Here is a 27,048-nt window from a genome sequence, read left to right as displayed (position 1 = left end):
GATGTCAATAATGGTCGAAGTCGAGCACCGTTGATAAAGCTGTAACAACTAGTTTTCGAAATAGGATATTAAAGAGAATATTCTAGTGGATTCTCTGCACTTGTACTATTAAGGTTTACTAGGAATATGTCTCATATAAATAGAAAAAGAGACAATGATATGAGGCATGTGATATTCATTTGTAACAAGATACTTTGACAAAAAAGATTCTCTCTCTCTCTCTCTCTCTCACTAAGATACAAACACCACCTTTTCACTAAGATTCTTGTCTGTATTATTCCATACTTTTTCATCAGATCCGAGAATAATTCAAGCATTCAAGGATTTGTGTGTCACTCATCATTGTCAAGAGGAACAACCATCCCGTTCATCCTTTATTGGGTGAATCATTCCTCCTATTTACTTAAGTGTCATTTATTGTTATTCATTGCCATTAAATGCCACATTATTATTCATGATTTTTGGAATAGTTATTGCATACTGTTATCACTATTCGACCAAATCTATGTGACTTTATCACACCCTTGGAAGCTACGTCTAGAAATATTATTGTTAACTAATTTTAACCCATAATCACATAAATTTGATTATTTGAACCGAGAGTCATATTTTTGGTCAAACATATACTTTATTAATAAGTTATCATAATCGCTTTGTTTTTAAAGGATTGCACGCCGAAATTTGTCGCTAATAATTGACATATCTAAAACGTTGTGTCCCCGTTGCACTCAAATTCCGGGTCCGCCTCTAGACCTACTAACATTTTTACCACTATAGTGAGTATCTTGCATGTTTCACGTACATTTTGTGCATCTGCACACTCACTAATCTTTCTTAAAATATGTGACGACAAATACATTCTTTCTTAGAAGCTTGAAGACAGCAGGATTTCTCTGAGATAAAATGAAACTAAAGAAAAAGAAAAAGCAATGCTTTGGGCTTAGGCTCATTCAGAATATAGAGTCAGTAAATTCAAAATGAATATGATCTTAATACATTTATTATTTTAATTATTTTAGAACATACGTAAACAATATATATAATAAGTTCAATTGAACTAAGAAAACTTGTCTCTCTATTTGTGTATGCCAATATTGAACGAGACTACCATCATGAAATAAAAAAATCCAGTCCACTCGTATGTCGTATGACTATTTAACTCTAATGCTTCTTTTCATAGATATTCATATGATTCATGTCGAAAATATAATGTTCGATCGGTTGAATTCTTAGCTGACAATAGCAGACATTTGAAAATGTATACTCCCCTTAGTTATTCCAACTTCCAAAAGTCACTAAACTCTAATAGCATGACAGGAAGCGTAACAATGCCATGCCAAAATCCAAATTGCCTAGTAGGAGTAAAAACAAAATGAAATGGGTCACCATTCATCGGCAATTAGGTAACCATATCTCTTTTGATATTTGAGCCACAAATATACGAGTGATACTCATTATTTTAATCTCATCCACGTGGCACCATCCCATTAACTGCTTATCTCAGGCTGAAACCTTAGTATCTTGCATATTTTCTTCTTCCTCAGTGTAAAACCTTAATTCACAATAATGGAGACTAGTGTCACGTGCTGCGCACGTGCAGATCTCCTCCCAAATGTTTCTTCTCAACAATATTCAACTACTGCACTAGCAGCTCCTAGGTCCATTTCCCCATCATTCAGCATCAGGGTACATCCTATATATATATATATATATATATATATATATATATATATATATTTGATTGTATATTTATAGTCCAAGCATAGATTAAAATTTAATATAACAATGGTATTATGAGTTTGTTGCAGAGTCTGAAATCAAGCTCTTTATTTGGGGAATCATTGCACGTTGCCCCTAAATCATCACTCAATGTTTCTAAGACTAAAAGCTATTCCCTAATGACTAAATGTGAGATTGGTGATAGCCTGGTAAGTTTGTTCATTAGTCTAATTTTTTTAAGAAAGTGGAATCTCATAAAAATAAGTAATGATTTGGTCTATATATATATATATATTTGTGGCAGGAAGAATTTCTTACAAAATCAACATCAGATAAGGGGCTGATCAGTCTAATGTTATGCATGGGAGAAGCACTCAGAACAATTGCCTTTAAAGTCAGAACAGCTTCCTGTGGAGGAACAGCTTGTGTCAACTCTTTTGGAGATGAACAGCTTGCTGTTGATATGCTTGCAAACAAGTTGCTTTTCGACGTATGATCGATCACTGTTTATATAATAATAATAAGTATACAACTTTTAATTTTAATCACAGTTTGACAAAATTAAAAATTATGTTTAGGCATTGACTTATTCACACGTCTGCAAATATGCTTGTTCTGAGGAAGTACCTGAGCTCCAAGACATGGGAGGCCCTGCTATAGGTTGGCTTAAATAGATATTTAGCACTGAATTATTTTCACAAAGCTGATGTTTTTTTTGTATGTCAAAATGAACAGGAGGATTTAGTGTTGCTTTTGATCCACTTGATGGATCAAGTATTGTGGACACAAACTTCACAGTTGGAACCATATTTGGTGTGTGGCCTGGAGATAAACTAACAGGAATCACAGGAAGAGACCAAGTTGCTGCGGCCATGGGTATATTTGGACCTCGTACTACATATGTTGTTGCTCTTAAAGACGTTCCTGGCACACACGAATTCCTCCTCCTCGATGAAGGTTTGAACATTAACATTGGCTAAGTTTTCGCAATATGCTCCTAATTCACTACATTATAAACTATGTCCAAAGTTTAATATAAAAGTAATTGCAGAAAGTATCTTAAATGCATCGATCCTTATTCTTGAAACAACGATAGAAAAACATTGAACAGACATCTTGGCAGAATTTGGAATTTTGTAAACAAGATTTTCAAAGATAATGCAGCTAGAGACTATTCTTTAAACCTGTATATTTGAATTCACAAATCCAAACTTAGTGATTAACAATGGTTTCCTCTTATCTCAAGATTCTAACCATGTTTTGTTTGGTTTTCAGGGAAATGGCAACATGTCAAGGACACAACAGAAATTGAAGAAGGAAAAATGTTTTCCCCTGGAAATTTGAGAGCCACATTTGACAATGCTGATTATGCCAAGGTTTCACTATCAATATTCAGTTTTCTTTTAAACTAATTACATTTGTATGCTTTCCTAGTATCTATTGCAATGACATCACTCATTCTTACATTTAATTCTTTACTACAGCTGATCGATTACTATGTCAAAGAGAAATACACCTTGAGATACACTGGAGGAATGGTGCCTGATGTTAACCAGGTAATTTCATTAAGTACTCTTTCGAAATCAAGTACCCTTTACTTTTTAACAGTAAATTCATACTTTCTTCTTCTTCTCAAATGTGCAGATAATTGTGAAGGAGAAAGGTATTTTCACAAATGTGACATCTCCAACTGCCAAAGCCAAGCTAAGACTACTATTTGAAGTTGCACCTTTAGGATTCTTGATCGAGAAAGCTGGAGGTTATAGCAGCGATGGGAAACAGTCAGTTCTAGACAAGGTGATCGGAACTTTAGATGAGAGGACTCAAGTAGCATACGGTTCCAAAAATGAGATTATCCGCTTTGAAGAAACACTCTATGGATCTTCAAGGCTTAAGGCTGCTGAACCAGTTGGTGCTGCTGCTTAATTGAGGGTTTAACTGCAGCCACCTCATAATTCTTTCGAGAAATCTCTAAATTTTCATGTATAGATGTTCAAGGATGTTAATCTATCAGAGTACAAAGGGACGAAGGTTAAGATGATCATGATGTTAAACTTGTGAAGAAAAGGGGAGTCAAACAATTTTCTTTTTCTATATATATTCTTGGTGAGTCTTTGTTTCTGAAATATAATCTTGTACGGCAACTCTCTCAAATGCTGGAGGGCACAAAAGGAGAGCAAATTAAAAGAGATGATTTTATGGCTGTATCATTTGATTTACGTTGAAGTATCATAAATTGGCTAATGCACCTTCGTCCCCTGACTGATCAAACTCAATTCTGTTTTTTAACTAATGCACGAGTGAGACTTGGGATAGAGGATCACAAGCATGGATTTTGCTAAAGAAGAATGAAGTTTCTATATAATCCAGAAACATTGGATTTGTTAATAAAAGGTATAGCAAGAGGATTCACCTAATCAAAAAGTCATTTCACACAGAAGCACTAACTTGTGGCTTGTTTACCCGAAAAACGGATAGAGTTGAATTTATTCGTAGTTCTAAGGATATGTGATATAGCTCAATACAAATTGTAAGGATAAAAGGAAATATCAAATATGGACCGCAGAGAAGACAAAATAAACACAGTTTGTAACGAAAGCGATTTTTTGGGACTAAGCAAGATGAATCAGTCTATGAGACTTAAAAGAATAACTCTCGAATATAAGAGAATATGGTGCTTGAATTACAATGTGAGCTCCAAAAAACTGCCTTTCCAAAAATGATAAAATCTCTTCTTTATAGTAGAGGGATCTTACTTTAAATATAATTAAAAAATACTCAGTGGGAGATTCATGATAAATCAACTTTTCCACAATTCCTGCCAAGATTCTCTCATCTTAGTGGGATTGCAACGGCTTTTGTCTGTGAGTCCGATCTAACTCGGGCTCTTGATCTCGGCTTGAGCCTGATTCTAACTCGAGCTCTCGATCTTTGGCTTAAGCTCGATTCTGACTCGGACCCTTGAATTGATTCGGGGTCAATGTTGGTTGGTCTCTGGATCATGAGCTTGATAGCTTTACTCTGCATCATAGTTCGATTTAGATTCGAGCTCGATAACAATATCGAACTCGACATTGATCGGCCCCTCGGGTTCGAAGCTTGTTTGTTCTATCTTCGGAACCCATCTCGAAGTCTCACTTCGATCGATTATCATTCAAACTCGATCAGACGTGCGAAGGCCGAAATCTATTTCGACTGTATACAGATAGTCCCCTCGTTTCTCAGGAAGAATGTGGTGAGAAACGATATGATTTTTCAAAGGCTCGATCGGATTTTAACCTGACGTTTCTATCGGGCTCGATCATGACGCATGTGATAGCTGTTCTGTCGGTTTAGTCTTTCAAGGCATTTAATGCATGTCAGACGGTGGTCGGCCACCGCTGATACTGAACCGCCATCGCTTAAACCTATAAATAACCCTTCCTTTTATCATTTACCACTTTTACATCTTCAATCTTACAAATTTCCCAAGTCCCTTTTCGTATTCTCTGACTTACCCGCAAATATGTGATTTCTCTTTGCAAAAGCCCCTCTTCAATTCTACCAAATCTTTGTCACTTTCTTCTATTCCTCACCTTTGAATTCGAAAATGGCGAAAACATCACAAACCGTTCCTCAGAAAGAGAAGGCTTCATCTTCACAGTGTGCCGCCGATGAGACACCGGCAGAATCACGGCCTGAGGAGTGCGTTCCCGGGGCGTGTGTTATTACTTCTGATTTTAAGGTCGATAAAGGCTCATCGGTCCCCGGCCAATGTGAGCTAGTATCAAGGTACATATGTTCGATAACCGAGAAGCACCTCAAACAGCTAAAGAAAGATTGCAATTGGGATAAAAAAGAAATAATAATTCCTACTTCTGACGAAGATATCACCACTTACGTGAAAGGGTTTTTGAATGTGTATACTTACCCTTTCACATTAGATCCCCTCGAATTCGTTATTATTGACTTCTGTCGTTAATACCAAATAACCCTAGGCCAGGTCCATCCTTCTTTTTGGCGGATCGTTATCCTGATCCGATACTTTGTGAGCAAAATCGAGGGGATGCCGTTCACCCTCGACCATCTTATCTGATTGTACCGGCCTCGACTTTTTCGAGGAGGGTTAATAAAACTTCAGCATCGGGCTACCAAGGCTCTGTTCTCGAGCATTGATGAGGACAGGGATCGGGCTGGATGGGCAGGTTCGTTCGAGTGAGGACTTCAGACCTAATTCCGACCGAAAAGATGCCCTTTCCCGAAAAGTGGAATATGAAATGTAAGTGTGATTCTGCTATTACTTCTATTTTGTTCTTTCATTTCTTTTCTGATCGACACTCTTCTTTTTGTGATATAGCGGTTCCCTGGATGTCCAGAGCAGTTCCCGATCTCAAGAACTGGGTACGAGCTCTTGTTTCGACCTCCACATACGCCGAGCACTCATGACGTGATTTGTCAAAGGGTCGGTGGGAGGCCAATAATCATGGTAAGCCCCTTTCTCGTACTCTTTGATAATTCGAACGAGATGGTTTCCAAATATTTTAATAAACTTTTCCATATGCAGGTTTGGGCAAAGATGCGGTTTTGAGGCCCTTGTCTAACGAGGAAGAAACTTTGGCTTATGTCCCAAAGCCGGTGAAGGGAAATAAAAGGAAAAGAGTGTCTGTTCCCGAAGATCCAAAATCGAAGAAGAGGACGGCTCGTAAGCCGAACAAGAATGCCATTCCTTTGACCGTGGAATCAGTTTTGCGTCTAAGGGACGAAGAAGAAGAAGAAGAAGAAGAAGAAAATGATGGGTCCGCGCTGGCTGCCCGAACGAAGAGAACCACCGATGCCCCATCGACAGCTGGATCGATGATGCTTCATGAGGCTCCGCCTCGAACTGAGGATATACCGGGGAAAGATTCGGGTGGAATCCCTGAATTATCGGAGATCAAAGACGCATCTCATCGGAGCCAACAGATGGGGGATATGTCTGAAGGGGCCCTTGAATCCCTTCGAACCGAAGAGAATGCTCCAAGTGATTCATTTGGGGCAGCATCAATCGAAGATTCGCCCACCTTTCCCATTTTTTCTGTAGGGGTGATTCGGGAAGCCCAAGCTTTGGGGGCCCTCGATCTAGACATGCCTCACAATGGAGAGGATCCCTTTCGTGACCTGTTTACCGGTATCGAGGACGTTGCCGGTACTAGTGAATCAGATCTTTTTCACAAGGTGCGGCAGGCTTTGAATCAAGTAAGCCTTAAAATTATTTTGTCGGTACTACCTTTATGTTTACTTTTCGTTAACTTCATTTTTGGTTTCTTTGTAGGCAGCAGCAGTTCATCGAGAAGCATGTTCTCGGTCCCAAAATGAGTTGCGTCGATACGAGGCCGACCTTCAACGAGTTACTGATGAGAGGAACTCCCTAAAACTTCTCTTAGGGCAGAGGGAAGAGGAAATAAAGGACCTCCAAGCTGAGTTGGCCAAGGCTTATCGAGATCCGACCGATTTGTCTGAGCAGGTAATGATACTTTTAAAAGCCTATGGGCTTGATACCGGAACGATGGCTAATTTTTCGGTCGCACAGTTGCAGCAAAAAATTGAGATGATCGGGAAGCTTCGTGGGGAGGTCGACGTGATAAAAGTGGAGTCTTTGCAGTGGAAAGAAGGTATGGACCGCTTTGCTTCAGAGAAAGAAACTGCTCGAGCCCAGTTATCATCAGCCGAAACCCAACTTCAGAGAATGAAGGAAAAAGGCCTGGTTCAAGCAAGAAGAATAGAGGAGCTCGAGGCTCGGTTGGCCTCTGTACTTGCCAAGGCTGAATTCGATGTCGAAAAGGCAAAGGCTGATGCGGATGCACTCGTGGCCGTCTATCGGGCCGATGCTGAAGCTGCCCAGGTCCAAGAAAGAGAGGCAACCGAGACCGCCGATACTCGAGCACATTGGGTCACTGAACTTGCTAAGTGCCGATCTCGGAGGGAAACCCTCGAGGAGATCCATGCTCGTGGTTTCGATCTCGCTGAAGAGATAAAAAGGGCCAAAGAACTCGAAGCCTATGCTGAAGCCCTGGTTTTCGATGACGATGATGATGATGGGAGTAAGAGTGGATCCGAGAACGCGGGGGTGGGGGGGAGCCCGATAGAGAAGAGACCGCTCCTGAGGATGACCAGGAAGCTTAGCCCTTAATTTTTACGTTGTAATCAATCATGTAGACAATTTTGTATATAGACAATTTTGTCGACTTGCTTCTGTTTTGTGAAGACTTTATTCACGCCTTATGAATGTTTTCATAAGGATTTAAACAACTTAATCAAATTTGGACTTCGTAGACTCTATAATCCAGCGAGCGCTTATTCAAACTTGAAGTGATGTAGCCCTTAGGCTTATTAGTTGAGTCAATGATTTGAGCTCGAAGAAATATAGCCCGTAGGCGTAATGGTCGAGTGAGTGCTTGCTTGAACTCAAAATAAAAGTAGCCCGTAGGTTTAGTAGTCGAGTGAATGATTCGAACTCGAAGTAATATTGCCCGTAGGCATAATGGTCGAGTGAGTGCTTGCTTGAACTCGAAATAAAAGTAGCATGTAGGCTTAGTAGTCGAGTGAATGATTCGAACTCGAAGTAATATAGCCCGTAGGCATAATGGTTGAGTGAGTGCTTGCTCGAACTCAAAATAAAAGTAGCCCATAGGCTTAGTAGTCGAGTAAATGATTCGAACTCGAAATAAAAGTAGCCCGTAGGCTTAATGGTCGAGTGAGTGTTTGCTCGAACTTGAAATAAAAGTAGCCCGTAGGCTTAATAGTCGAGTGAATGATTCGAACTCGAAGTAAAGTAGCCCGTAGGCGTAATGGTCGAGTGAGTTATTTGCTCGAACACGAAATGAAAGTAGCCAGTAGGCTTAGCAGTCGAGTGAATGATTCGAACTCGAAGTAATGTAGCCCGTAGGCGCAATGGTCGAGTGAGTGCTTGCTCGAACTCAAAATAAAAGTAGCCCATAGGCTTAATGGTCGAGTGAGTGATTCGAACTCGAAGTAATGTATCCCGTAGGCGTAATGGTCGAGTGAGTTATTTTCTCGAACTCGAAATAAAAGTAGCCTGTAGGCGTAATGGTCGAGTGAGTTGTTTGCTCGAACTCAAAATAAAAGTAGCCCGTAGGCTTAGTCGAGTGAATGATTCAAACTCGAAGTAATGTAGCCCGTAGGCGCAATGGTCGAGTGAGTGCTTGCTCGAACTCAAAATAAAAGTAGCCCGTAGGCTTAGTAGTCAAGTGAATGATTTGAACTCGAAGTAATATAGCCCGTAGGCGTAATGGTCGAGTGAGTTGTTTGCTCGAACTCGGAATGAAAGTAGCTCGTAGGCTTAGCAGCCGAGTGAATGATTCGAACTCAAAGTAATGTTGCCCGTAGGCGCAATGGTCGAGTGAGTGTTTGCTCGAACTCGAAATAAAAGTAGCCCATAGGCTTAATGGTCGAGTGAGTGATTCGAACTCGAAGTAATGTAGACCGTAGGCGTAATGGTCGAGTGAGTTATTTGCTCGAACTCAAAATAAAAGTAGCCCGTAGGCATAATGGTCGAGTGAGTTGTTTGCTTGAACTCGAAATAAAAGTAGCTCGTAGGCTTAGCAGTCGAGTGAATGATTCGAACTCGAAGTAATGTAGCCCATAGGCTCAATGATCGAGTGAGTGCTTACTCAAACTCGAAATAAAAGTAGCCTGTAGGCGCAATGGTCGAGTTTATCTTAATTCTGTTTGCATAATAAATCTCCAAATAGAGGAATTTTTCTTGGATATAAGATGTTGGTAAAGAGGAGAACTTTCTTTGCAAGTCACTATACATGTGTTCATGTTTCGCGTCTGGGTTCGGGCCAACTATATGAGCATGGTTCGTTTTGACCATTTGGATCTTACAACTTTTCTTATTGGAAACCCGTTGTTGCGAAATAACTTTCTTGCATCAGAACTTGATATATTTGAGGGCTAATGCCCCCCCTCCCCAGTATTCGAGGTCGATTGTAAAAAGGCCTCGGATACTGTTGTAAGTGCAGCACGATCATTGGTTGTCTCATTAAAAACCTTGCCAAAAAACCCATTTGGGATAAAACCGGTCTAAGGGAAAAAGAGTGCAACGCGTGCTTTCAGATCTTAAGGCTTCGTATTGAAGGATCCATCTTAGCTCCTGATCGGACTTCTACAGGGGTCAGTTTTGAAATGTAAAGGAATATGGGAGGGTTGTACCTTAGCAGTAGTATCGTTTTAGATGTGACACATTCCAATTGCTTGATAATTGTTTGCCTTTTATAATGCCGAGCTCGTATGATCCCTTTCCGACGTTCTCGAGAACCTGATATGGTCCTTCCCAGTTCGGTCCCAGTTTTCCTTCGTTCGAATTTCGGGTATTGAGGGTGACTTTCCTTAGCACTAAGTCCCCGGGCTTAAAATGGCGGAGCTTGGTTCTTCGATTATAATATTTTTTGAGTCGTTGCTTTTGGGCGGCCAATTGGACGAGAGCAACTTCTCGTTTTTCGTCCGATAATTCGAGGCTAATGTTCATAGCCTCGTTATTTGATTCTTCTGTCATGTATCAAAATCTGGTACTGGGTTCGCCGACTTCGACTAGTATCAATGCCTCGGACCCATATACTAAGGAGAACGGGGTTGCCCCCGTACTGGATTTTGACATCGTTCGATATGCCCAAAGGACTTCGGGTAGGATTTCTCTCCACTTTCTTTTAGCGTCGTTCAGTCTCTTCTTTAGGTTTTGAATGATAGTTTTGTTTGTTGATTCGGCCTTTCCATTCCCACTGGGGTGATATGGTGTTGATAATATCCTTCTTATTTTGTGATCTTCGAAGAATTTCGTCACTTTGCTGCCAACAAATTATTTCCCATTGTCACATACTATTTCTGCGGGTATCCCGAATCGACATACGATATGATCCCAGATAAAATCTATAACTTCTCTCTCTCTCTCTTACTTTCTCGAACGCCTGTGCTTCAACCCATTTAGAAAAATAGCCAGTCATAAATAAAATGAATTTAGCTTTACCTGGGGTCGATGGCAGAGGGCCGACGATATACATTCCCCATTTCATGAACGGCCATGGGTATAGGACTGAGTGAAGTTGCTCTCCGGGTTGATGGATCATTAGTGCAAACCTTTGACATTTGTCACATTTTCGAACAAATTCCTTCGCATCTTTTCCCATATCGATCCAATAATACCTTGCCCTGATTATTTTTCGGACTAATGGATCGGCACCGGAGTGATTCCCACAAGTACCCTCGTGCACCTTACGTAGGATGTAATCGGTATCTCCTGGACCCAAGCATATTGCCAATGGTCCATCGAATATCCTTCGGTATAGCGTTCCATCTGAAGCCAACGTGAATCGAGCAGCTTTAGTCCGCAGGGCCCTTGAATCTTTAGGGTCTGATGGGAGCTTTCCGTTCTTTAAGTATTCAATATACTTATTTCTCCAATCCCAGGTTAAGCTCGTAGAAGTAATTCGGTGTGACCTCACGTGCAAAGTGACATGTAGTTTGTCCAAATACCTTTGCATTTTATCTTCTCGAACTTCGAAAGTTTTGTTTACTTGACTTACCACCAACAAAGAGTCACATTTGGCTTTAATGACTTTTGCTCCCAAGTTTTTAGCTAGCTTGAGACCTGTAATCATGGCCTCATACTCGGCCTCGTTGTTAGTCAACCTGGTAGTTTTAATAGATTGCCTAATAGTGTTACCCGTGGGTGGCTTTAAAACTATGCCTAGCCCGGACCCTTTCACGTTAGAAGCCCCGTTCGTAAAAAGGGTCCATACCCTCGATGACGTACCCGATTTCAACAGGAGTTCTTTTTCGACTTCGGGTATGAGGGTTGGCGTGAAATCGGCCATGAAGTCTGCTAAAATTTGAGACTTGATGGACGTACGGGGTTGATATTCGATATCGTACCCACTGAGTTTGACAGCCCATTTGGCCAATCGGCCTGATAGTTCGGGCTTGTGAAAAATATTACGAAGTGGGTGAGTCGTTAATACGCATATGGGGTGACATTGAAAGTATGATCGTAACTTTCTAGAGGCGCTTATCAGTGCAAGTGCCAACTTTTTTAGGTGCGGATATCTAGTTTCTGCTTCTCCTAAGGTTCGACTTATATAATAAATGAGAAATTGCGTACCTTGCTCTTCCCGAACTAGGACACCGCTTACTGCGATTTTCGATACTGCCAAGTACAAGCAAAGTTTTTCGTCTGTTTTTGGAGTGTGAAGTAGTGGTAGGATCGACAGATATTGTTTTAGTTCCTTTAATACTTGTTGGCATTCTGAGGTTCAAGCGAAATCGTTCTTCTTTTTCAGTAGAGAGAAAAAGACTTCGATCTGATGATCTCGAAATGAATCGGCCTAAGGCTGCAATCCGTCCCGTTAGCCTTTGTACAGCTTTCACGCTGTCCACGATGGTGATGTCTTTGATGGCCTTGATTTTATCGGGGTTAATCTCGATTCCCCAATTTGACACCATGAAGCCGAGGAACTTGCCCGAACCAACCCCGAAAGCACATTTTTCGGGGTTGAGCTTCATGTTGTATTTCCTCAAAATCTTGAACGTTTCCTGCAAATGGGTCAGATGGTCCTCTGCGCACATGGACTTAACTAGCATGTCATCAATATAAACTTCCATTGATTTACTTATTTATTCTTCGAACATTTTATTTACTAGGCGTTGGTAAGTAGCCCCTACATTGTTTAGCCCGAAGGGCATCACATTATAACAATATGTTCCATATCTGGTGACAAATGAAGTCTTTTTCTGGTCCTCCGAGTTCATCTGGATTTGATTATACCTGGAATAGGCATCGAGAAATGTGAGAATCTCGTGACCGGCCGTGGCATCGATCATGCAATTGATGTTGGGCAGCAGAAAAGAATCTTTGGGGCATGCTTTGTTCAAATCCTTATAGTCCACACACATTCTAAGTTTGTTCCCTTTTTTAGGCACTACAACTATATTGGCTAACCATTCGGGATATTTCACCTCCCGAATGGACCCTATCTTGAGAAGTTTGGTTACCTCGTCTTTTATGAATGTGTGTTTTACCTCGGACTGTGGTCTTCTCTTTTGCTTCACCGGTTTGAACTTAGGGTCCAAGCTTAGCCGATGCGTCGTTATGTCCGGAGGGATCCCTGTTATATCTAGATGGGACCAGTCAAAGCAATAAATATTATCGATAAGAAATTGAATAAGTTTCTTCCTGAGTTCGGGGCTCAACCCCGTTCCCAGGTATACCTTTCGTTCGGGCCAGTGCTCGATTAGTGTGACTTGCTCCAGTTCCTCAATTTTCGATTTGGTGGCGTCAGAGTCATCGGGAATCATGAAGGATCGAGGGATCCTCTGATCATCATCTTCTTCGATCTTCTGGTTATTTGGTTGGGTCGAAGCCGATGTCTGTGATTGCTATTTGGTATCTCGTTCCCCTTCTGAGCCCGATCCATTTACTGGCGAAGGCGAGGATATTGGTTTCGCTTCCTCGACGGCGAACATTTCTCTTGCGGCTGGTTGTTCTCCGTACACTGTTTTGACTCCTCTCGATGTGGGGAATTTGAGGACCCAGTGTAGGGTCGAAGGTACAGCTCTCATGTTGTGGATCCAGGACCTTCCGAAAAGGGCATTGTATCTCATGTCGCCTTCGATCACGTGGAACTTAGTTTCTTGGATGGTTCCGGCCACGTTTATTGGTAGAATTATCTCACCTTTGGTAGTTTCATATTCCATATTGAATCCGTTTAGAACCAGGGTTGTGGGTACGATCTGGTCCTGCAGGCCGAGCTGTTCTACGACCTTCAATCTGATAATGCTGGCCGAGCTACCTGGATCAATCAACACATGCTTAACTTTAGTTTTATTCATGAGTACGGATATTATCAGTGCATCATTATGAGGTTGTATGACTCCTTCTGCATCTTCATCATTGAAGGACAAAGTTCCTATGGGTGTGTAATCTTGAGTTCGAGATCGCTTTTCTCTCACAATCGATGTTTTAGTGCGTTTAAGCATTGGTCCCTGAGGGGTATCGGCGCCGCCGATGATCATGTGAATGGCGTGCTGTGGTTCTTCTTGTTCGTTTTGCTTACCGAAATCCCTATTTTTAAAATGGTTCTTCGCCCTATCACTCAAAAATTCTCGAAGGTTCCCTTTGTTAAATAACCGGGCTACTTCCTCTCTTAGTTGCCTGCAATCTTCCGATCTGTGGCCATGGGTGCCATGATATTCGCACATTTGATTGGGATTCCTCTGGACAGGATCGGTCTGCATAGGTCGAGGCCATTTAGTGTCTTTGATGCGTTCGATAGCCGACACGAAGTTATATTCCGATAACCGAGGTGCTTCCTTAGATTCGGCAGGCCTATCGAACCTGCTTCTGTTCGTCAGCCCCCGGGACCCTTGACCTCGATCACTTCTTTTGTTATTTTGCCTGAGGTTATGTCTCGATTCACTGACTCTGTGGATTCCATTGTACGGTTAGTATCGATCCCCGATCGGACCTCGTTCTCGATTAGTATCCCTTCGAACATCGGGTTCAGACCCCAATTGATCATCTTCGACCCTAATTTTTGATTGGTACCAATTGTGCACGTCGGCCCATGTGATGGCTGGGCATTCGATCAGGTTATGCTTTAATCGTCGTGAAGCCGTCGAACTTCGCTCGTTCAAACCTTGAGTGAAAGCCTGAATAGCCCAATCGTCTGTGACTGGTGGCAAGTCCATTCGTTCCATTTGAAAACGAGATACGAACTCCCTCAGCATCTCTTTATCCTTTTGTCTTACCTTGAAGAGGTCTGATTTCCTTGTTGCGACTTTTATATGCTTTCACAAAAGAATCTGCTAACATGGCGAACGAGTCCGAATTTTTTTAACAACACAGTTTTATTTCATCGTCTTCTAAATCATTGTCCTTGATGACACATGTGTAAGAAGTGACGTGCTCGTTGGGATCGGTCGTTCTATTATATTTGGGAATTTCGGGCATACGGAAGTTTTTGGGGATTGGTTTCGGGGCTGCGCTCGAGGAAAAAGGTTTTATGCATGATTTTTTTTGAATCCAACCCTTTTATCATTGGTGGAGCTCCCGGGATCTTATCGACCCTAGAGTTATAAGTTTCTACTTTTTTATTGTTGGCTTCGACTCGCTTTGTGAGTTCCTCGAGCAATTTAGCAATTTCGGGAGTAGTCCCCGATTCTTGTTCATTTGACTTTACTATGGCTGGTTCCGTTCTGTGGGTGATTTTTCGGGGTGGATTGGGCTCCGGCCTGCTTTGTAGCTGGGTTTGGCTCTGCAACTGAGCTATTGCTGCCTGTTGGGCTTGCAACATTTCGAAAATCATATGCAAGCTAATGCCGTTTTCCTCGACGTTATGGGTATCTCGAGCCGCAGACCGAGTGCCACCATGGATGTTATTCTCGGGTTCAGCATGTAAGTTCGCCTCGATGGCTACATGCGAATTGATATCAACTGGCGCTCCGATTCCAGCTCCAACGGCGTTTACAAGTGGTCTTTCAGTACTGGGTGTCAAGTTGTTGTTTTCGTCTTGAAGACCGGCCCCGTTATCGATTGGTGAAGCCATTTGATTGATGGTTAGTCGTAGCTAATCCGAAATTTAAGATATTTTCGGAAACAAACGCAAAACACAATGGCGTGTTTTTTCAGATTCGTATCAAATAACCACTGTTATCCTTAGCCCCACGGTGGGCGCCAAACTGTTTATCCGAAAAACTCTATAGTTGAATTTATTCGTAGTTCTAAGGATATGTAATATAGCTCAATACAAATTGTAACGATAAAAGGAAATATCAAATATGGACCGCAGAGAAGACAAAATAAACACAGTTGTAACGAAAGCGATTTTTTGGGACTAAGCAAGATGAATCAGTTTATGAGGCTTAAAAGAATAATTCTCGAATATAAGAGAATATGGTGCTTGAATTACAATGTGAGCTCCAAAAAACTGTCTTTCTAGAAATGATAAAACTTCCTTTTTATAGTAGAGGGATCTTACTTTAAATATAATTAAAAAATACTCAGTGAGAGATCTATGATAAATCAGTTTTTCCACAACTCCTACCAAGATTCTCTCATCTTAGTGGGATTGCAACGGCTTTTGTCTGTGAGTCCGATCTGACTCTGGCTCTTGATCTCGGCTTGAGCCCGATTCTAACTCGAGTTCTTTATCTTTGGTTTAAGCTCGATTCTGACTCGCACCCTTGAATTGATTCGGGGTCAATGTTGGTTGGTCTCTGGATCATGAGCTTGATAGCTTTACTCTGCATCATAGTTTGATTTGGATTCGAGCTCGATAACAATATCGAACTCGACATTGATCGGCCTCTCGGGTTCGAAACTTGTTTGTTCCATCTTCGAAATCCATCTCGAAGTTTGACTTCGATCGATTATCATTCGAACTCGATCAGACATGCGAAAGCCGAAATCTATTTCGACCGTATTATTGACTATTTCTTCAATCCTCCTGTTAAACATTGGAAGTACCGTACTTCAGGTGTTGGGTACTTTAAGTGTTGATAGTACCTAAGAAACTTGTCCTTGAAGTTATCTAATTTTAATGTCAAAAACATAGTCCAAACTCCAAAGATTTCATTGTTTCTTAGGATACCATAACGAGAAAACTTTGGAACTTATTACACTATCATTAAGTAGCAGCAGTTCTTGGCAGGTTACTTGAAACCTTCTCCTTAAGGGAGTCGATCGGTACGTTGTTTAGCAAACCAGACCAAAGGCACCTGCTGGATCTGCTAGTTTCCAGAAAAGCGGCTGACTGAAGAAACAGATGGAAATGGTACAACACTCAGCACATCATTTGGTTCTCTTATTAACTCCTCTGTTGAGTTTGTTGTTATTCTATTTCTTGTTGCTATATACTTAATAGTTAACGTTCATCTGTTAACTGTTCGAATTTTCTACAGAAAAATGAGGCAGGAAACGAGAAATGGCGCGGATCAGTAGGAGGCTTAGTAGAGGGTCCAATAGACCAAGTGTGGAAGTTAGTATCGCAAAGTAGTAAACTATCTGAATGGATGCCAATGGTGGAAAGATGCACTGATTTAGCTGGAGAAGAAGGAATTCCAGGCTACGTTCGGCTAGTTTCTGGTTTCATGTTCCCTGAAAAGGATGGAGACAGGTCCTGGATTAAGGAAAGACTAATTTCTATGCACATTTCATCACATAGTTATGTTTACAAAATGGAAGCAAGCAATGTTGGTTTTGATGGATCAACAAATTCACTAAAACTCTTTGATTATGAAGATAATACAACTCTTGTTAACTGGACATTTGAAATAAATCCACTGGAAGGTTCCTCTGAGGACACAATTATAGATTACTTGGGATTTCTTTATAAATCTTGTATTAATAGAATTAAGTTTGCTATTGATGCATTGCCTCCTCTCAAAAATGAGTGTACTGGAGAGTAAATTGCTTTAACATATTATTTTAGCTACTTTAACAGCAGCCAAAATCAATAATATGTCAATTTAGAGGTTGTTCAGTTTTTTATTCTGAGCCTAAAATAATCTAATCTTCCTCTTGGCTATAATTATTCTATGGTTTAAGTTTAGTATTATCCAGTTCCAGATGGTTCCCTATGCCTGGACAACTCCAATCTGAAAAGATTCAAATGCCTTTTGTTCCCTGAATTCATTTTACTTTTAAAATACCGAAAGAGAGAGAGTTGTTGTAGCTTATCTTCCAATTTTGTTGTTTTTCATTAAAGATAAAAAGGAGAACAAAAGTTGATTTTTAGGGGAGGTGGGTGGGGACCAAGGGATGAGCTGTTACTGTATTACACATCTAATTTTCCAGCAAATCCTCATTTAAACCGCAATTGTAGAAGGATTTTCCTAATATCAATGAAAACTATTTTTCAACTAATAGGCTGCTTCATCACTAACAAGTAACAACCTTCTAGATGAAATAGTATGTACAGACCATTGTGCACTATGGTCCTCGTCAGAGACTGAACTTGTACTTTGATATTATAAGTGTAGAATTTAATATTTGTTGAAAGTTTAGTAGTTTTTCATGTATATATTTATGTCGAAAATACTAGGTTCAGTTGAGGCTATTGTACTAATGTATCTGACTTCTCGAAGGAATAGAAGGGTCTGATCTTGTCTACTGTTTAAGAATGGAATACAAACTAGAGTTGTTTTCCTTAAATACGTTCTCCAAGTAACTATCCACATTCAAACATATCATCAACATTGCTTCTGTTTAAATGCAAAGTGACTGAAACAGTTGAACAATCAACCACGAATTTGACCCAAATATATATGTGCTGGAATACGTACTCTGAGAGTGAGATGGTATGATTTCAAAGAAGAATAACTGATCTCGTATATGTCAAAAGAGCCTGGATTCATAGATCAAAAGACTACTTTATGTAATATGCAAGAAAACTTTGAGGCAAAATGTGCATACCTGGACTTGTTCACTCACCTAACCAGGTAAAATGACGTAGCATCAATATACTCTATTCCTTTATATTGTCATCTTGGTCAATTCTTTGTAAAAGGAGTGACACTTAGACACAGATAAACAAACAGGAAAAAAGGCAAGACGAAAGCCAGTGTAGTACTGGCATGGCATCTTTGGTTCAAGCTGTTGTTCTGGTGGCTCTTGCAACTTCATTTTTTCCTGCATTTGTGGAGTCGATTGTTCGTCATTACAAGTTCACTGTAAGTTCACTGCATAGAATATGGTACATATATTTTTATTTTCCATAATCTGTTAAAATGAGTTACAACTAGGAAAATTCAAACTTAAGATTTGGGGATACAGAAAAGTTTTTCAGCATTGTGCTACTTTATGTAGGTGGTGAGGAAAAATGCAACAAGATTGTGTGCAACTAAGCCTATTATCACTGTAAATGGAAAATTTCCAGGGCCAACTCTCTATGCTAGAGAAGATGATACAGTGCTTGTAAGGGTTGTCAACCATGTCCAAGACAATGTTACCATCCATTGGTATGATAAATCAACTATTTTAGCCATCTTAAATGGGAAAAAACAACAACTGACTTTATCGCGGATCATATAAATATGACATAAACAAACAAGGTCATAATGTGATGCTAAACTCGTAATGGGGAAATTTCAGGCATGGAGTCAGACAACTTCGGACAGGATGGTCGGACGGACCAGCATATATTACTCAATGCCCAATACAGACAGGGCAAAGCTATCTCTACAACTTCACCCTCACTGGGCAAAGAGGTACCCTTCTTTGGCATGCACATATCAACTGGCAAAGGGCAACGGTACATGGTGCCATCGTCATCTTGCCCAAACGGCGCGTTCCTTATCCATTCCCCAAGCCAGAAAAGGAAGAAATTATAATATTAGGTAACATTAAATTCCTTTTACTCCAGTTTGCTATGGTCTCTGCTTGTAGCTAATATATGCAGAAAAGCAGATGATCCATGCTATATATTTAAACATCAGGGACAATTTAGTTGTTTTTTTCTAATGGAAGTCTTGAATTGCAGGAGAATGGTGGAGTTCAGATGTTGAGGCAGTAATCAACCAAGCAATGAAAATGGGAGTGGCTCCCAATGTATCAGATGCACACACCATCAATGGCCATCCTGGACCTGCACCAAATTGTTCTTCAAAGGGTACTTTACTAAGTCTTGTTTATGTACGATAATCAAATAAATTTAGAGATATTCCTCTTTTCAAATAATGTCATGCAGAAAAATCCATGAAAATTATACAGGATAACTTACTAACTATTCAGGCAGCTTTTCCATCGTATCAAGATCGAACTATGATGTTATAATGTACCAAAGATAAAGATTATATGCACTTGATGGCCTGATGAAGGATCAAAATGATATCTGCTGACCGGGATTATGCAGGTTACACCCTACATGTGGAGAGTGGCAAGACCTACTTGCTCCGTATCATTAATGCAGCATTGAACGAAGAGCTCTTTTTCAAGATTGCAGGGCACAATTTGACTGTTGTTGAGGTCGATGCATCTTACGTTAAACCCTTCAAGACGGACACCATTTTCATCGCTCCAGGACAGACAACAAACGCCATTCTCACTGCTGATCAGAGTGCTGGAAAGTACTTAATAGCCGTTTCTCCTTTTATGGACACCATAGTTGCCACTGATAATCTAACTGCAACCGGAACAGTCCACTATCTAGGAACTGATGCACTTTCCCCTACTGCTCTCACTACCATTCCCTCTCGAAATGCTACCCCAGTAACCAACATTTTTGTAGACTCCCTACGGAGCCTAAACTCGAAAAAATACCCTGCTAATGTTCCATTGACAATTGATCATTCGTTGCTTCTAACTATGGGTATTGGTGTTAATCCTTGCGCTACTTGCCAAAATGGAAGCAGAGTTGTGGCAGCTATCAATAATGTTACCTTTGTCATGCCTACTACTGCTATCCTCCAAGCACATTATTATAATATAAGTGGTGTCTACACCGCGGATTTCCCTGGAAATCCATCAATACCTTTCAACTATACTGGCACTCCACCAACAAATTTGCAGACACAAAATGGTACAAAAGTTTACAAAGTTGAATTTAATTCAACTGTCCAGGTAGTGCTCCAAGGAACTTCTATCATAGCACCAGAGAGCCATCCAACACATCTACACGGATTTAATTTCTTTGTAGTTGGGAAAGGAGTTGGAAATTATGATCCTAAAAATGATCCAAAGAAGTTCAACCTTGTGGATCCAGTTGAGAGGAATACTATGAGTGTACCAACTGCTGGATGGACTGCCATTAGATTCCGAGCAGATAATCCTGGTAAAATTTCTTTTTTACTTTCATTTTATAAAGGGCAACCCGATGCACAATGCACCCACACAGGGTACGGGAAGGGCCGCATGACAAGGGGTGTGGCTGCTTCCATTGCTCGAACCCATGACATATAGGTCACACGGCAACTTTACTGTTGCTCCAAGGGTCTGAACCCGTCATTCACAGAAATAATAAACTTTACTTTCATTTTTTATGGTTAGAGTGGATTTTCATTTGTTTGTAATCTGAATATTTGATGTGTAGGTGTTTGGTTTATGCACTGTCATTTGGAGGTTCATACAACATGGGGACTTAAGATGGGATTCCTGGTGGAAAATGGAAAAGGCCCTAATCAATCAATCCTACCTCCTCCAAGTGATCTTCCAAAATGCTAAAGAAAATTTCACCAAATTGACATACGAATTGGAAATGAAAGCTTCACAGAAGTCAGTTGTGAAGTTCAACTAGTTGAGTGAATAAAATGTTTAGGACCACAAGTTTGATCGTTTTGGAAGATGTACGAGGAGAAGTCTCTTGAGTCTTTTGGTGAAACACAACTTCAATCTTGATTATTTTTTGTAATTGACTGCCATGTATAGTGCAATGTATCTTGAAGATGCTCTTGGGAATTTCACATAAATCTAGCTGCCTTTGTACCAAAATAAGCCACTTACATCTGTCTAATTAAACAAAAAAAAAAAAAACGTAGTGATTCCTCTCTATTCTACTAGGGCTTAGTGAATACAATTTAGATGCCCTACGAGCGGAGCCTTCGAGCTGTAGATTAAGGTTGTGCAGCCTGCCCCAAACCCCTCAATGATTAAGAATGTTTCGTGCATCCAAATGCCCTTTAAATGCTCAGGTCCGACTGGCCCATAGATTTAAAAGGATCCCGTAATAGACTCCAAACTTTATATTTTTACCTAATAAACAGGCGATTATAGGGGCAATAGTTCTGCACAGAAAATAAAACGCCAAGTTAGGAAAAGCTGTAACAAAAAAGCTATCGTGCCAGGTAGGGGTCGAGCCTACGACCTTCTGCTTAGGAAACATACGCTCTAAGAATGTTGAAGTTCAGCTTATACAGAACAAAACTTCAACTCTAAGAATACTAAAGTTAAGCAAATACAGAACACAACTTCAACTCCAAAGAATGCTGAAGTTCATCAAAAACAAAATAAAAACTGCAGACAAAACATACTATACTTTTACAAACACAAAACAAAACTTAAGTTCCTAGAATGTTAAAGTTCATCACAACCAGAACAAAAACTGCAGACAAAACATGTTGTAGCTTTACAAAACACAGAACAAAAACTTCAGCTCAAAAGCCATTGCTGAAGTTCAGCAAAATACATAACAAAAACATCACATAAAACATCCTATAATTAAGCAAAAAATAGTATGAAAAACTTCAGATTAAACACAAAAAAAAAAAAAAAAATTACACGACATATTCTGTTAACTAATTCATCATCAAACGTCGTTATAGAATATTTAGAACGACTCTAGGTACGAGGTGATTCTCCAATTACAAGAGTTTGATTGGTTTCTTTTGATCGACTCCGACTACGTGGTGATTCACTAGTTGAAGGAACCGAATTCAGTACCTTCGAACGAATGCGGCTTCATGGTAATTGTCCAATTAAAGGCATTAAATTCAATTCCTCTTCGGTAGGAATTATCTCCAATAACCTAAATGCCCGATATTTCAGTTTAATGCAATAAAGTATATTATCAAAAATAAAATAAAATTGATACGTCAACATATTAACAAAACTACAAAAAAAAAAGGAAAAATAAAGAACATTAACTTACACCATGATTACTGAAGTAATCCTTATGAAGTTCTTTAAATTTATGCTCTCCCAAAGATGTATAACGTAATATCGTGGGAACTTGAGGGACATCAAGGTAGTCGTCATCTTTTAAATATTTATCCCGAATTTCTGGGAAGCGCTTATAGAACCAAACAAATAGTGGATATGAAAATCTGCCTACAGTATACTCAGTTGAATTATTTTTGTCCTTGTTGTCCAAAGCATGTTTCATTGAGGTAATAAGCTTCTCATAAGACGCATTACCCCAAGGATAATTAAGACAAGTTTCATCGTCTTCAACAATAGCTGCATACTACTCCAACACAGTTGATTCATTCTTTCTTCCGAACAAAATAGACTCCACAATAAGAATTTTCATAAGCTTCACATCACCTTAATCACTCTCGCATACGTGTTTGAAATTCACATCATCCTTTTTAATTTGATTCCGTATCATTTACTCTCAAATGTCCTTTAAGGTCACACCCTTAGACTTTCCAAAATAGTGCTTCAAAATATTACTCTCTCGTTTAATTCGTTTTTCAACATTATGTGATGTGATCCTCAAACCGCACATAATGTGAAAGTCTTCAAGGCTGAAGGACACATCACAACCAAAAATCTTGAAACTAATGGAATCTCGATCATTGGTGAATACGCGAGAAAGAATCAAATAATGAACCAACTTCATGCTGCAATGAAAATTCTCCATAGCCATGATATATTGAAATGTACCATTATTCAGCTTCTCTTGTTGTGCAGGAGTCAAGAAAGTTGCAATTAAACCCTTCAAATCGTGGTTCCCCTTCTATTAAGCACGGTAGTTAAACCGATCTGAGCAATTACAGAACAAAAACTCCAGCCAAAATATGTTGTTATTTCACAAATATAGAACACAAATTAAACTCCAATAATGCTGAATTTCATCAAAAACAAAACAAAAACTACAGACAAAACATACTTTACAAAACTTCAGCTCCTAGAATTAAGTTATCCTTGAAATATTATAAACTTCACACTTTAATAACATTATCTATTTGAGTCTCAAAGTTTTAAAAAATTTCAACGTCTCCAAAAATCACTGAAGAATATATAGAATTTTTATCAAAAACACAAACACAATTTCGAAAAACCTAAAAACGCTAATCGTAAAAGTAAAACCTACAAAACTAATGCACTAATCAAAGTAAAACCCTAGGAAACTATTTTAGCACAAATAAAAAAAGGAAAACGATTCAACTAAGATTACTATCAACAAAAAATCTAATAATTAAATCATAACTAATCCTAAAATAAAACCCCATACAAAGTTAATGCAATGTACTAAAGGAACCATTAAAATTGTACCTGTGATTATACTTAATGTTGTTGGGGAAGAAACAGTTGCAAAAACAAGCAGAATGCAATGCCGAAAATCGTTTGATTTCAGAGAAGAACAAATCAAAACCGCGAAAAAGGAGAGAGAGACTGATTTCAGAGAAGAACAAATCAAAACCGCGAAAAAGGAGAGAGAGACATAGACAAGAGACAATATGCCGTATACTTGGAGAGAAAGTAGTGTTTTACTAAAGAAGGGCAAAATCATCTTTTTAAAATACTTTTAACACAAAAACGAGTATGGATGCAAACGAAAAACAAAGCGGATACAAGTTAACCCATGCAATTTTTACCATTACAGGGGCAATAGTTCTGCACAGAAAAGAAAAGGCTGAGTTAGGAAAAGCTGTAACCAAAACGCATCGCGCCAGGTAGGGGTCGAACCTACGACCTTCTGCTTAGGAAACAGACGCTCTATCCACTGAGCTACAGGCGCTTATCTGTTTACATTCTCACATCTGCAATTAATTTAATTCTAATAAGCGATTAACATAAGGAAAGAATTACTTGTATAAAAAAGGCAACTCTACTTTTAAGGCAGAGTAAGATTATGTGGCTATAAACTATATTCATGTTTATAATGCAAATAAAGTAAGTTTACTATGCAAACACGCTCTAAATTACCTTTCTTATTGCAAAGTGAAATTTATTATGAACCCAGAGCTCAATCCGTAAGACAAGTTGAAGAAAATGGAAGACGGTTTTTCATTTTCCGGTCGATAGCTCTTTTTGTTCAAGCGAGTGAAAGAAAAAGAAGTCACTGCCCCCGAGGAGAAAAAAAAAAGTACTCTCCTCCGTTATCGGACACAGAATTTAAGAAAAAATAAAGACTTTTGAAATTTATGGTCATAAAAAAATTAAAAAGAGATCCAAAGTATTTATATGGTTATAAATTTTTTTTATTAATATTAGAATCGTAAATTTAAGCTAAATTATTTTTAAATTTAGAAAGGGATCATTCTTTTTGAAACGTACCAAAAAAAGAAATAGATTGAGTTAAATGAGGGAGTAAGAAAAAGAGATGTTTATCTTTTAGTCCTTTGAGCTGTCACAAAAAAAGTGATTATGATTGGCAAACCAACACTTTTGGCAGCAGCCCATAACCTTAAAACCAATTCGTGAAACATAATAAATAGCGCAGATACCTTTAACATGTATTGCAAATCTAATCACTATTCAACAACTCGTATTCCTTGACGTATCTCATTATCTTTTTCTTATTTTAGTTCCACTCTCCTTCTTCTCTTGGTTCACACTAGTATACAAGCAAGACCACTAATACAGAACAGTTGCACTGCCAACCCCACTGTATATTACCCACTTTGATCAACTTCTTTTTGTTTTTTCAAACTCATTTGCCACTATTCTCTCCTTTGGCTTCCAAAAATAGCAAACAGCAGAACAACTTCAGCCTCTTTCTTGGTGCTCTTTTACTTTGGTTTCTTAGGATCAACCTTTTGTCTGGATGATCTTTGCTCCTTCACTTCATCTATTAAATTTCTGTTAAGGTTGTTCTCTGTTTTCTCATACCCTTTTCAGTTTTACGCTTTATTTCTTGAATATAACCCGACTTGGCTGTCCAAAACTTGAAATTCTTGTTTGAGTTGTGCTCAATTTGCAACTTTTTTTCTCTTTACTCATCGTTTATGATTGGGAATTGGGAGGGTTTAGGTGGTTATGCCTGAGTAGTAAAATCAGTTGCTTTTCCCTATTTATTTCAAAGATTCTTTAGCTCTCTTAAAAAGGGTACTCATTTAAGGCCTATCGTGTGTTATAAAAATCTCATCTTTTTTTCTATTCACACAACACATAAATTGTCTTTAACAAATGGAAATAAGTAGTCTATTCTAAGTCTTAATAAGCAAACTCAGGATACTGGGTATTGAAAAGAAAATGGAAACTTTGTGGGCTACGTCGCTTATACCAAATTCAAGCTGGATGATGATGGAACAGAGGAAAAGCAGTGAATGGACACAAGAAGAGAACAAGAAATTTGAAAGTGCACTTGCAATATACGATGAGAGAACTCCAAATAGATGGTTTAAGGTGGCGGATTTGATCCCTGGGAAGACAGTATATGATGTGATGAAACAGTACAAAGAATTAGCAGCAGATGTAAGTGACATAGAAGCTGGCTTGTTCCCAGTTCCTCCTTCGTCTTTTATGCTTGAGTTGGTCGATGATAATCGCGGTGTTCAAGCGTTTAGAAAGAGGGGCAGATCTTTTGATCAAGAGAGAAAAAAAGGTGTCCCATGGACTGAGGAAGAACACAGGTGCACAACCTTTTCTAATTTTACTATCTTCTGTTATGCAGTGTAACATGTGAATTAAGAGTCAATTCCAATTCTGATTGCATATCATCCATAGATTGGTAATGTAAATGACCTGATCTCAATAGATATAAGTTAAACTCTTAATAACTGAGAACTGGTTGATTTTGATGTTAACAAACAATGGTGTTATTGGGTTATAGGAGGTTTCTGATGGGACTTGACAAGCATGGGAAAGGGGATTGGAGGAACATATCAAGGAATTTTGTGATCTCAAAAACGCCAACGCAAGTGGCAAGTCATGCTCAAAAATACTATCTGAGACAGCTTTCAGGAGGGAAAGATAAGAGGAGACCTAGCATCCATGACATTACTACTGTCAATCTCACGAACATCGACTTGTCCGACAACAATCTAAACAGCAACAACAACAACAACAACAATAAATTTCCATCTTCGTTCGCGGTTAACAACCCGTTGCAGAATTCTAATGATGGAGCGTTGATGGCTTTTGGATCGTCTTATAACAGCAGCTCCTACCCCTATGAGTTTGGTTCAGTAAACATATGGAACTGACAATTAATATTATTGCTAATGACAATTCCCAGATACACACCCATATCAGATATGGGGTTCAACAGTTCAAGAATGTCGGTCTTGGATTTTGGTTTTGTGATCTTAATGTGATGTAAATCTTAGTTTTACTTTCGCAATTAAGCCCTACTCTCTCTGTGCTGCTTTCAGACTTTACCAATGAAAGTCTATCAATTTGCCTGCTTTTTTTTTCTTTCTTTTTCTTAAATGCATACATGATTCCTTTCCTGCCTGGTTTACATATTTTACCACCATGATCTTAGTATGTATCTAATTATATATGAATTACACCAAAGGTGTTTGAGTGAGAAAACATCTTATATTTGAACTTATAAATCATTATCTAATTTCTTCTAAGATGATAATTTAAATTGAAAGCTCTAAATATATAATAATCTGGTTCATTTCAACAGCTAAAGCAGGCTGAGCTTCATTCAATGCTCGAATCTTTGGGTATTGAATAATGCAAACGAT

At 39.2% G+C, this 27,048-nt stretch overlaps 4 protein-coding genes and 1 non-coding gene across 5 annotated transcripts; 4 read left to right on the top strand and 1 right to left on the bottom strand.

The window, feature by feature from the left end:
* The first annotated feature begins 1,509 nt into the window (after positions 1-1,509).
* Positions 1,510-3,926, top strand: LOC107779243 (sedoheptulose-1,7-bisphosphatase, chloroplastic). Its single transcript, XM_016599639.2, has 8 exons — positions 1,510-1,686; positions 1,809-1,928; positions 2,024-2,209; positions 2,298-2,379; positions 2,455-2,676; positions 2,995-3,095; positions 3,204-3,275; positions 3,364-3,926. The coding sequence occupies exons 1-8, from the start codon at positions 1,567-1,569 to the stop codon at positions 3,643-3,645; spliced, it is 1,185 nt and encodes a 394-aa protein (XP_016455125.2). The 5' UTR covers positions 1,510-1,566; the 3' UTR covers positions 3,646-3,926.
* Positions 3,927-16,035: 12,109 nt separating this feature from the next.
* Positions 16,036-17,614, top strand: LOC107779249 (lachrymatory-factor synthase-like). Its single transcript, XM_016599644.2, has 2 exons — positions 16,036-16,523; positions 16,651-17,614. Exons 1-2 carry the CDS (start codon positions 16,515-16,517, stop codon positions 17,155-17,157), a joined length of 516 nt encoding a protein of 171 aa, XP_016455130.1. The 5' UTR covers positions 16,036-16,514; the 3' UTR covers positions 17,158-17,614.
* Positions 17,615-18,239: 625 nt separating this feature from the next.
* On the top strand, positions 18,240-21,153 carry LOC107779244 (laccase-4-like). The gene is made up of 6 exons (XM_016599640.2): positions 18,240-18,420; positions 18,557-18,708; positions 18,842-19,086; positions 19,230-19,358; positions 19,602-20,519; positions 20,778-21,153. The coding sequence occupies exons 1-6, from the start codon at positions 18,325-18,327 to the stop codon at positions 20,906-20,908; spliced, it is 1,671 nt and encodes a 556-aa protein (XP_016455126.1). The 5' UTR covers positions 18,240-18,324; the 3' UTR covers positions 20,909-21,153.
* Positions 21,154-24,073: 2,920 nt separating this feature from the next.
* Positions 24,074-24,146, bottom strand: TRNAR-CCU (transfer RNA arginine (anticodon CCU)). The gene has a single exon. It is a non-coding gene; the product is annotated as a tRNA-Arg (tRNA).
* Positions 24,147-24,859: 713 nt separating this feature from the next.
* LOC107779245 (transcription factor DIVARICATA) lies at positions 24,860-26,754 on the top strand. Its single transcript, XM_016599641.2, has 2 exons — positions 24,860-25,983; positions 26,184-26,754. Exons 1-2 carry the CDS (start codon positions 25,604-25,606, stop codon positions 26,554-26,556), a joined length of 753 nt encoding a protein of 250 aa, XP_016455127.1. The 5' UTR covers positions 24,860-25,603; the 3' UTR covers positions 26,557-26,754.
* Positions 26,755-27,048: the final 294 nt, after the last annotated feature.

Source organism: Nicotiana tabacum, chromosome 4 (assembly GCF_000715075.1).
Source record: "Nicotiana tabacum cultivar K326 chromosome 4, ASM71507v2, whole genome shotgun sequence".
Classification (NCBI taxonomy): Eukaryota; Viridiplantae; Streptophyta; class Magnoliopsida; order Solanales; family Solanaceae; genus Nicotiana; species Nicotiana tabacum.
The sequence above is the reverse complement of the archived record's forward strand: the minus strand, read 5'-3'. Positions and strand labels throughout refer to the sequence as shown.